The 12,139-nt window shown below is 42.0% G+C and overlaps 1 protein-coding gene across 3 annotated transcripts in view; it reads left to right on the forward strand.

Moving 5' to 3' along the window:
- Positions 1–9,705, forward strand: part of IL15RA (interleukin 15 receptor subunit alpha) — a 51,335-nt gene extending 41,630 nt beyond the window's left edge. Inside the window, exons 3-6 of one of the 3 annotated variants that reach the window (XM_019644560.1) lie at positions 2,016–2,048; positions 6,216–6,309; positions 6,712–6,787; positions 8,651–9,705. In XM_019644560.1, coding sequence (XP_019500105.1) covers positions 2,016–2,048; positions 6,216–6,309; positions 6,712–6,787; positions 8,651–8,677 — 230 coding nt within the window. In that variant the 3' untranslated portion in view covers positions 8,678–9,705. Of the gene's footprint in view, positions 1–1,278; positions 1,474–2,015; positions 2,049–6,215; positions 6,310–6,711; positions 6,788–8,650 lie in introns of all 3 variants that reach the window. The other 2 variants (XM_019644559.1, XM_019644561.1) reach the window with 2 other exon arrangements.
- Positions 9,706–12,139: the final 2,434 nt, after the last annotated feature.

The following is a 12,139-nucleotide window of genomic DNA, read 5'->3' on the forward strand; positions in this document are numbered from 1 at the left end:
AAGTTAAGCAAATCCAAAATCTTGGACGCTAACTATCGTGGGCCAATGTGCCATGGATTGTAGGATACCCTTCCTTTACACTTAACTCTTGATCCTTTGGTGTCCTGGTATCCAGTGTGTGGCTTTTCCTGGCCCTTGTCTCCTCCTTTCTCTCCAGGCACAGGCACTCCGTTACCTTTGACTGCACTGCCCAGGCACACCTTCCCTAGAGCACTGGTTCCTAACCTTGGCTGTCCACTGAGATCACCTTGGAACCCTGGACAGCAATCTGGGAATCAGGGTTCTAGAAGCTCCCCAAAAGCTGAGGACCACTGCTGAGGGGAGGATGGAGAGGCCAGAAAAAGGTTCCCTCCTGGTTAGTTAGCTGGCTACTAACAGAAGGAAGAGGTTGAGGGGTTGAGGTACTGGCTATATGTAAGTTCGGGGTAATTCTAAAACTCCTTTGATCTGAATCACACCTGGTTCACCCAATAGCTGGGAATAATCATGGGGCCTCTCCCAGCCCTGTCGTCGTGTGCCAAACACTTGGTCAGACCGAACTGCACAGTCGTCATCTCAGACATGACAGTGTCATCTCTGGCACAGAGTGACACATGTTGTCATCTCTGGCACAGAGTGACACATGTGGCCATGGGGGCATGCTCTGGGGGAACTCTCTGCAGAGTGCCCGGAGTGCTGGCAGCCTGGGTAGTGAGAGATAGATGTATGTGAGTCAGTGGCAAAGGATTAAAAGGCACAAGGACTTCTCACAGCATATGTGTCTGGGAGCGCATGTGCTGAGATGCTGAGGCTGGGGCCAAACCAGGGCTCTCTTCAAATACACACGTAGCTCAGACGGGCCAAATCTCAGACTTCCCTGACTTAGAAGTTTTGTGCAAACATGTAAAATATAAACCAAAGTCAGCGTCCCACATGTCTTTGGCAAATACAGTTCTACTCGGGTTTGTTTATTTATTTATTTATTTATTTATTTATTTATTTATTTATTTATTTATTTTACATCAGTCTTCTCTAAAACAAGCCTGGACCTACTCTAATCTTATGTGCACTGTGACAAATAACTATAACTCCTCCAGCCTTCAAAAGTCTCGTGGCCATTCCAGATGGGTGACTGATTATGTGACACACTGAAGGGATTTTCCTAAAGAGCCGTGGAGCAGTGTGCTGGGGGAGGGCTGGCCCAGGGCGGGCTCATTAGGGGGTGTCAGTTTACTACTGGCGATAAGAAAGAGACTATTCTAAACATTTATGTTCTCCATGTGTTGCACCTTCCTACAGAGCCAGCTTTCACTTCCAAGTCAGACACCACAGTGGCCACAAAGCCAGCTATTGTACCAGGCTCCAGGCTGACGCCATCCCAACCTCCTTCTGCAGGAACCACAGGGGTAGTCAGGAATGAGCCCTCCCAAGTCCCATCTCAGACAACAGCAAAGGCCTTGGAACACACTCCCTCTTCCTCGCTCGAGAAGCCAGGTCAGCTCTGGCTTTGCATCCTGCAGGAGAGGGCAGCTGTCTCCCTGCTTGGCATTACACCCTCTAATCCCCAATCAGGACACCTTCCTGACGCGCCACGCCTGCTCTCTGCCGCAGCCTCCTTGCTCTGGTCTCTGTTCTCTGTGCTCCGCCCTGGCTCCGTCCAGCTACAAAAGAGAGTCCGTCTCCCAGATGTGACCAGGCTCATCGAATTAACCTGCTTTGCCAAGACTCTGAATAATATCTGCCTCCTCTCACTATGGGAGGACGGAGGAAGCTTTCCATAACCTGGAGCCACAGTCTACGGGATGTAGGAGCTCTCGGTAATCTGCATTTTCTGTAAGGGCCAGTCCTTAAGCATGGCCCAGCATCTAAATGAATGACATTGCTTGTTCTTTGCTAAAACGAGTTGGCTTTTTCCAGCTGGGAATCTCTCAAGGCTTTAAGACAGGAACCAAACTGTCCAGAATGTCTCCTGCTTAATGAGAAATTAGTGCCGTTAGGACGACAGCCATAACTGAGCTGCCATCTCTTCTCTGCAGGTGCATATTCACACGATTCCAGAACTGTCGCTGGTAAGTATTTCCCATTGTCCCAGCACTTTGCTTGATGTAAACAGCACATAGAGGGTATGTGATGCTACACACCAAGGTATTTTATTTTCACTGTTCTGACCCTTGTTTGTTTTCACTTAATGGTATATCTTGTAGATCCTTCCATATCAACACATTAAAAACCACCCCATTCTTTTTAACAGCTTCAGAATATTCCATTATATGGATTTGCCACAATTTATTTAGCCAAACCCCTATTTGGACACACGACTGCTTATATCCTTTGGCTATATTACAAACAATGATCAATTGGAGAACCTTATATCATTTTGCATATGTCCAACTACATCTGTAGGATAAAATTCTACACATAAAACTTTGGGGCCATATTTTCTACAGATTTTCAAACTACTTTATTATGGGCTATAATCTATCATCTGTTTTTTCCAATTTATGTCTTTCACTGCATTAAAATGTCAGAAACTCACTCCCAGATTGCGAAATGTAATATAATAAACATTAACTGAACACCTACAATAGACAAACATACCTATGTGCAAGGAACTGTGAAAATACAGATTTAAAAAAAAAAAACTTTGAACCTTTCATATTGTTTGGGTAAGATTTTCTTTCAGGCTGCTTAAATATACAGATAGGCATGATAACAACTAACTATAAGACAGAACAAGTAATTGTCAACCAAGAGATGAAAACTAGATATACTTCATTATGTATTATTTGAGTTTCATCTGCTAAGAACGTGGAAACTAAGATGAAAATCATGCTAATTTTCTAAAAACACTTAGTGATAGTGCCTCCAAAGTATATGTCATATGTGATCCCAGCCACCTGAGAGACCTATGAGTAGGCTCCTGTCTGGTACAGGGGGCAGAGGTACTTGCTGGCTCCCTGGGCATCAGAGGGTGTTGCTATTATCACAGAAGAAGCAATCAGTTGAGCTCATCTTTGTAAGAAAATATAAATTTCTTTACTGTAGTGGTTTGCTCAGTAAATGTTAATGTTTTAATGAGCCCATTGATATTACCAACATCATCATTTTTTTTTATATATTGGGTTGTCAGAAAAATCATGACGCATTATTGCAACAAAAAACATAAAAAAATACTCCTAACTTTTCCGACAGCCCAATAGTTATAAAAGACATCACAACTTTTAAAAGTTGCTGCTTTTAGTTCAACAGAAAATGGTATATAGTACATGCTCAATAAATACTGAATGAGCAAACAGCTGAATAAATTTGGGGGCTTTACCATTTAAATATTCAGTAAGTGTGGCTCATCATTTCATTGTCTTAAATATCTCCTGACTCACTTGGCAGCCCTTTTAATCAATAACTTGATTCAATTATTCCAATATCTGGTCTCTAAACCTTGACTAAGCTATTCTTGAAGAGTCTCAACTGTAAAATAAAAGGTCCAGTGTCACTTCCGACAGTGTATATATGGCCACATTCATTGAGTACACCAGGAGTAAAGAGTTCACTTTTCAGAATGTATTATACTCTAGTCTTTCACATCTGAAATAAATTTACTGTCATCGATATTCTCAGCCCTTAACAGGAGCTACCTCTGTATCGTTCATCTGTTCAATCAATATAAATTGAGTTCCTTCTTTGTGCCCGGTATGGTCCTAAGTTTGCAATGAAATGCAGGTTTCTCATTCAAAAGCAAATAGCACTTTAAATATACAGAGGGTGCCAAAGAAATGTATACAAATTTTAAGAAAGGAAAAAAAACTGTATTAAAATTGTAATAATATATACTGATAACAAAAGATGAACACAGTCATGTGTATACATTTTTTTGGCACCCCCGTATGTACTTCAACTTATGAGATGTTAACAGTTTAATTCGATGAATTAAGTATTGAACCCAACACTTACGACATGCTTAGTACAGTGAGAGGCAGAAAATAAACCACTGCCCAGGAATAATGAATCGACGTTCTTACTTAAAAACTGCCCTCATTGGACACCAGCACACAAGCACTCTGGTCATGGCGACATCAGGAATACGTACCACTCCCTGACTGACCCAGTCTGTAGGTATTGCTAAGGGCTGACGGAGTCCCTATATATTCACAGAGGACATCTCATCATCCACATCGAATAGTGGCCACTAGCTGTCCAGGCGGCCTTCTCCGCCTCAAACCCAACATGCACTCTGGGTTGAACCCAAGGCAAGCAGCTTCCAGCTTTTCTGGTTTCTTATGCAAAAATCCACTTTTTCTCCTCGCTAGCCCAGACGCTAACCCTCCTCTCTCCTCCCCTATCTCCCCAAAACTCTTTCTCTTCCTTTTTCTCTAATCCATGCACCCCCTAGGAAACATAGTAGGGTGGAGAACTTTTGGCAGTAGATATGTAATCCATTGTTTTAGTGATTCTGGTTTCAATTTCTTTACTACGTTTGTCTGGATGTAATTGAAGAGGAGGCCAAGGGTTAAGTCACTGAGTTCAAATTGCTTTGTTTGTATCATTGGCTCAGGAGCCCTCTTCTTACTTGAGTTCAGAGTCTGCAGTTTTTCATTCTCATGAAAAAGAAACAGGAAGAAGCATTGTGAAAGTACAACTCCATCAAGTTGCCTTTTCCAATAAATCTATCCATGAACAGTAAATGCATGCCAAGCTGATGAGTCAATGTGAAGAAATAATTTACAACAGGCCACCACCTCTCTGCTAAAAAAAAAAAAAAATCCAAACAAAATCCGATTTTTAGTCATACTGATGATTAATGTTAAGTTTAAAAATTCGAAACGTCTTTCATTAATGTCCCATGTTTCCTGTTACTTCTTTTGGAACCACTTTTCTATGCTTATTTTTATTTACTTAGGCACAGGTAGTTTGTGGATTTGGGGTTTTTTTTTTTAAGATTTTTATTGGGGAATTGGGGGAAGGGGAACAGGCAAGTTGCTGTCCTTTTTGTTCTTCAGTCTAGTTGTGGAGGACGTTGCTTCACTGGCCCAAGTTGCACCATCATTGCACTCTTCCCGGGAGAGGCAGATCAGTCGCCGGCTTCTGGACAGCTGCTCACGGCGGCTGCTGGCCGCTCATGCTGGCTGCTGGCTACACACGGTAGCCCACGGCAACCCACTGCCACATGGGCCGCAGCCTACGCCGTCACCGGCCACTCACGGCAGCCCAGCTCCAGGTTGAGCTGTTGTTCAGCATCTTAGCTGTGGAGGGCAGTGTCACTGGCCCTCATATGTGGGATCCGAACCGGGGCCCTCTGGCATCCCAGGCCAGTTCTTAACCATTGCGCCACTCGGCTGGTCCTATTTCATAATTTTTAAGAGCTAAATAATATTCCATTGTATAGGTGTACCACATTTCAACGAATTTTCTATTGATGAGATTTAGGTTAACATTTAAAAATTATTTTAAATAATACTTCAGTGAATATTCCTATAAATATTTTTCCATTTCCTTAGAATAAATCCCTAGAAGTAGAATTAGAGAGTCAAAGGGTCTTGTCCTCCCACAGCTTTTGCTACATTGCCAATCACCCTTGAGAAAAACCATACCCATTTATACTCCTACCCAGTGGAGAATCTGGCTATCTCCCCACATCTGTATATTTTGCTGCTTTTCAATAGGGTTGTATTTTGAAGGCCAAGCCATGAGACTTCATCTTTGCATAGAAGTCTGGTCTCGAAAGTTTAGCAGTCTAGGATACATGTGTGACTTAGGGTCCACAGCGAGACAACTGGCTCCCACATGTTCAGGGCTGTCATCCTGAACGTCATGATGCAGGGAGGTAATTTTTGCAGGAAGATTTCACAATATGAAGGCAAATCTGCTTGGAACTTATCATTGATGCAAGTGTTTAAAAAACAGTTATGTTCACCCTGTCCTCGGGATAAGCCCTCTTGCTGCCCCATGAAGGTCCCACTCTTCCTGTCTAATAAATCTCAAATGCTGTCATGGCTGCTGGCCTCCCATCCTTAACTCCTCCCACCACTCCTCCATGTGGTTCCTTTCAACTCAGTCCAAGCATGTCTTTTTCTTTTCCTAAGCATTACCTCATTCTCCTCTTATCTGTGAGACCTCTTTTATAACACCTCTGCTTTCCGCTTGCCACTCTTCCTCTGCCATCAAAAGTAGTGAATAAACAAATAGTCGTGATGAAACCGGAAGTAAAATGGCACTGCACGCTATTGTTTCTAAATCAGGATTCTGCGAAGCTGCAGAAAAGGGGCAAGTTGTGACCAAGGACAACTGGGGACCCTTGCCCGTCTGTGTTCTTGACTTCAGATTTAGCAGCAGGTATTTCTTCCTGCCCAGTGCTGGCCTCCTCGTCCTCATGCTTCCACTTAGCTTCTGATCTCTGAGGCTCTTACTGTTCCTTCCTGACTTACTCCCATCCCTGCTCATCAACGTGTCACTTTGCTCAGGAAGGACAAGGATTAGGGACAGGGGGCATGGGATAACATGAACGGGGGCATGTTTCAACTGGCAATGTTGGTGGGAAGGGGGTGTGTTTTTGCCCAGCTGTAGAATAGATTGAATTGCATGGACCTTAAGAAATGTTAACAACAGTGAGCTGGTTGGGAAGGTGTTTGGATCTCTCTGCAGGAATGTAAATTGTAAAGGATTTTCAGATTCTTAGAAATGAATCCGCTCCCAGGACTTTTAGCATGATCCCAGCTTAGTTCTCTTGTTTTACAGTGGCAATCTCTGTACCGGTCGCTGTGCTTTGTGGAGTATGTTTGGTATTTCTTGTGGTATGCTACGTAAGACCAAGGTGAGTGGCACAGGAGAATCACGCTGGACAAGATCCTTCCTTCCCTCTGAGAAAAGAGCCTCTGCAGATGCTTCCCTTGATTCTGAGCCTGCCGTCTCAAAGGGACAATCCTCTCCTGGCTGTAGGCACAGGCTCTCATGCTCACCCCCTTCTGTGTTGACCAAAAGGAGTACAGGAGCTGAGCAGTCACTGAGCCAGTCATATAGAGCCCTTCACTTTCCAAAGCAGGCCATTCATCAGAAGTGGGGCAGCCAGAACCTAACTGATGACACGGGGCCAATTTACCAAGCACCAATTCAGAAGGAAAGAACGTGCCAAATAACCAATTTGATATATATGCAATTTGCACAAGTGCTTATGATATATTGATAAATCTATTCTTCTTGAATACACTCATTAAATATAGATATACTTTCTTATAAATATACTCATTCGTATCAGCCTCACTTGTGCATTTCTAATAATTGAGATTCTATATTTCGGCATTTGTGTCAAGACTGTTTCTGCCATTTGCTGAAATTTCAGTTTTAATTATTTTTTTAATCTTTAGGCTTTTTTACTGTTCTTTCATTAAAGCCTCAAATGGCATATTAGCCTTAATTTTGTACTTGTCTCAACTAGCAACTGTATTTCCGCATTCCATATTGGTATGATTGCTGTGCATCCTCCCTCAGCATTATACAATGAATGGGTATCAGATTTGTTGAAAAGAAATTTTTAGTCACTGGTCATAAAATATCCTTTTTTAAATATCACGTCAATATGAAGATTATACTGTCCTTCCAGCCTACCTTTGACAAAACGAACATTTCATGAAATGCTACTATAAAGCCAAAATGAAAAAACAGTCATCTAAAAATTGACACAGATCTTCAATAGCTATTAATACCATCTCGACCAATAAGCCTCATAAATAGTTTAGAAATTAACAAACTAAGGTTGATATATTACTCAAAATATTGTCAAAACAATCCCAAAAATGCTAGAATGTTAACAAAATAAATGACTTTTACAAGATTTTCAAAATATCATTATAATAATTTCCATAAAAGATGCTGTATTTGGAGTTACATTCTTAAGAGATTATAACGACTAACTATATTCATCGACTATATTTAAAAAGGATATATGCCCAATATTTTTAAAGACTTAATATATTAAAATATATTCTTTAAAAGAATTTGTAAATGTGCTATATATGGCCAATAAGTATGCTCGAAGAGGAAAATATCAATTGTCACTGACTATATTAAAGAAATATTCATAAATATATCTTTAAGAATTGGTAAACCTCCAAGGAGCTCGAAGTGCTAACTTTAAAATGTCCTGAAAAGCTGCTTATCCTCAGGAGGTAGACTGAGTAATCCATGGAAGAACTTGCTGACCCAGATACTCATGGCCTAAAAAACACATTTCAATGACAGACAGGGAAACATGGAATTCACGTGTTCTACCTCCCCTCCTCTTGGTTATTCAGGAACTGATTAATATATTTGTTTATTTATTTAACATAAGTACCAAGAACTGTTTTAAAAGCTTTATAAATATTACATCATTTTTATCAAGCTTATCGCATCTGGCTTGCTGGGCTTCTATTTAGTCTTGCCTTCTCGTTCCTACCATTTGAACTACCTAGCTTTTTTGGCGGAGGGTTGGCAGGTGGGGGGAAATTGCTCCAACAGCATCGGGAAATCTTTGGTGGATGGGGGGATTAAAACTACCAAAATAGGATTTAAATACTATCTGTGAATGGAGTCAATCTAAGTTTTCTCCATTGGAGTGTTCAATAGGAACTATTTGTTTACTCAATTTGAGGGCAACTGCTCTCTTCTTTTCAAAACCTATGAATTATCTGCTTTACAGGCAAACTCCCAGAAGACCCAGTGTTGAAATGGAAAATATGGAAGATATGCCGATGACTGGGAGAACCAATGGCAGAGAGGACACAGAAAACTAACCCACGGCCTAGGAAACTCCAGGGAAACCTGGGGCCAGCAAGCCTAGAGCAAAGGCGCCAACTTTGCTCTGGCCAAAGGGGACCTAGAAAAGACTCAAGGAATTGGGTGCCGGGGTAAAGCCCACCAGGATGATAGAATGTCCTGGCATCACCTTATCAACTGTGCCAAGCCTAGGCGCCGTCTCTGAGCAGGTTCTCCTGGACTAGGATAGAAGCTCACTGCCTGCCCTGCCCCATCTCAGGTGTAGGACTGATCCCAAAGTGCCAGCATTGAGGGCCTCAGGTCTTCTTATCAGGGCTTTTATTCCATTAAGACATTTATTCAGGATAGCTTATCAGATTGACTCTTCCGTTCCTCATCCTGACTTGCAGTTTACAAAGAAAAGAAGTAAACCTGAGGCTCTAAGTGAATTACTAGGCTCCTCCTGCCTCAGGAGATGCCTACAAGGATGTCATCAGCATTTCAGCTCCTAAAACTCTCTCCCGCTAGGTGCTCTGCCTGCACTGAAAAGGGAGCAAAGGGATACCGTGCCCAATGAATCTTCTCGATGTAAGGATTCAGAAAAACTGAACTCAGTGACTTTTTCCATACATGCATGCATTTATATTTATACTTCCTTGTCTAATGCATCTACATATTATAAGACTTGTATTTTGAAATTGTGCCTTGTATAAACAAAATAAAATGTCTATTTTCAATTAAAAACTGTCCTAAAAGAATCATTGAGAAGAAATGTATATAAAGAAAAAAAGAGGAGAAAGAGTGGGAATGCAGTCCCAAGTGGTTGAGTTCAGCTTTTTCAAAAGGAGAAAAAAATCTTGCCGAAATCCAGATCAGATCAATTTTGGAGAATTTCTAATAGGATTTCCATGTGAAAAGCAAAAAGGGGGAGGTTATGGCCCAGGTATACTTGGTACATACACACAGTCTCTTGCCCTGCATTGCTTGCTCGCTCGCTTGCTTTCTTTTTTTTTTTTTTCTGTTTATAACATTTTAAAAATAAAATCATGGGCCTAATGCTACTTCCTCATTTTATAGATGAGAAAATTGAGGCTTGGAGAAGTTGACTTACGTACCCACATGGCTCAATTAATGCCAGAGTTTGAACAGCATTTAGGATGTGGGAGGTGGAAGAGGAAGGATCCTGACTATAAACTAGCTATCAACTGCCTCATCACACAGCCAGGGGTAGCCAGGCAGCCAATGCAAGCTTTTGGGAGATGGGGCACAGACAGCAACCAATTCACACACTGCGGGAAGCTCTCCAAGTGCCATTCCTTATTAACGTCTTCATATCATCAATTTACATGGTTTCATCAAAAGCAAAAGGTAGGAAAATAAATGGCTGCTGATGGGAATTTTAGAACCATACCATTTTCACTATCTGCAAATATCTTTCTCAATTAAGTCGAAAAACTCATTGCTAACATGTGAGCTGTGCCATTTAATTCACTATTGGCCTTAATGCCTTGATTATCCTAGATTATTTATATTATATTAAGATTATTTATATTATACCTGCCTGATTATTTAAACTCTTTGCTTCTTTCTTCAGCTGCCTGCCCCTAAGTTTCTAGAGTTTACCATTAGCTGGATCCAGCTTGAATTTCTAACAAGTTTTAACATTGGGTTGTCAGAAAAGTCATGATGTATTCTTTCTGTTTTTCATTGCAAAAATGCGTCATGACTTTTCCGACAACCCAATAGTTTGACCCTTGTTATTTTTAAAACTAATTTGTGAAGAGAGAAAACACAACAACACAGAAAATTGGGGACATGTTTAGTGGAACCAAATTTTGAAAGGTTTCTATGGAGTATCAGAGGGCTAAGTCACAGGGCTAGTTCATAGATTTGTGGCTTGAATACACCATCGTCTTTGGAAAAGTGAGTGATATGATGACTTCTGGGGGCCCATTCTGGACCTTTGAAATCACTGATTTGGGTCCACCACAGAAGAAGACTGTGATCCATTAGTCACCAACCAAGTTCAAGCTCAGTGAATTACACGACAAAAATCAGATCTAGAAAATTAGATCTAGACACGGAAGCAAGCAGGGTTGGGTTGAGTTGAGGTGTGAAGGCACCATGGAAGGTGTGGTGGGTTGGATAAATAAACAAATCAGGAATTTTTTAAAGACCTAAAGGGGTAAAAGGAATTTTCTCACCAGGTGCAGCAGGTGATATAGTCCTTCTAGGGAAATGATTAAGTAACCTCTACAATGCCCAAACATACCATGGCCCCAGAATTTATCCATCAGGTAGCGATGAACATCTTAAAAGTAAGAACTGTGTTTTCATCTTTGAATTCTCAGAGACTGATGCGGTGCCCTGAAAGTGATTAACAGATGCTAGATCAATCAATTAAAAGCTTCCTAACCAAAGTATGGCAAACTCATCTGAGATGGGGTAGCCTGTTGTCAGGCAAAGCAATAAAGGAGGTGAGGTTTGGGGGTACTCGGCCACTTGTCTTTCTGCATCCCATCTCCCCATGCTTGTTTGACAGTTCCAAGCACCGCCTCAAGTTCTACATCTGTCCTCCATTTTTACATACAAATAGTAATTGACCAGAGGGTTTGGCTTGGGAAGGCACAATGTGACCTGAAAGTAAACAAGAGTGCATGGAGAGCAGGAACTACCTACGCTGGAAGGGCAGGTACACAGTATGTAGGGATCTGAGATGCACCTCTTCTCTTGCATCAGAGCCTCCTTCCTATCACTCCACTTCACCCCCATACCAGTAGGCTGCCTGCCAGAGATCTCCAAAATAATCACTTTCTCATCCTACCCGAAAGTCTGAGACTCGGCCAACCTGGGAAGAGTCCTGCCAACTGACCTGCTATGATGCTAGGTGCTCCAGTTACCTGTCGCTACATATCACTTTTTTTTTCTTTTTTTAGCTGAGCCATTCTGTCGCCTGCTGGCAGCTCAGCGGCAGCTCAGCTCAGGCCGGGAATCAAACCGCTGTTGCTCAAAGTTCACACTCTTGAGCAAGCTCTTAACCAGCTGAGCCACTCGGCCGGCCCTTTCGCTACATAACAAACCACCACTGGTTATTATCTTCGGGGCCCACCAGGCTCAGCCAGGAAGTTCGGTTTTATGTGGTATCAACTAGGGTCACTCACTCGGCTGTATTCAGTTAGTGGCTGGGCAGTGCTGGAAGGTCTAAGAAGCTTTCACTCGCCTGTCTGGTGCCTCAGCACTCCTCTACGTGAGACTCTCCACGTGGCTAGCTTGGACTTCCTCCCAGTATGGTGTCCTCAGGGTAGTCAGGCTGCTTACACGGTGACTAAACAAAGAAACTCAAGCCCCCTAAAGGCTAGGACCGGAACTGGCACAAATTGCCTCTGCTGCATTTTATTGACCTGCATATTTGAGGAATATTTTAGACGTAATG

The sequence above is a fragment of the Hipposideros armiger genome, unplaced genomic scaffold, assembly GCF_001890085.2.
Source record: "Hipposideros armiger isolate ML-2016 unplaced genomic scaffold, ASM189008v1 scaffold_88, whole genome shotgun sequence".
In the NCBI taxonomy this organism is placed as follows: domain Eukaryota; kingdom Metazoa; phylum Chordata; class Mammalia; order Chiroptera; family Hipposideridae; genus Hipposideros; species Hipposideros armiger.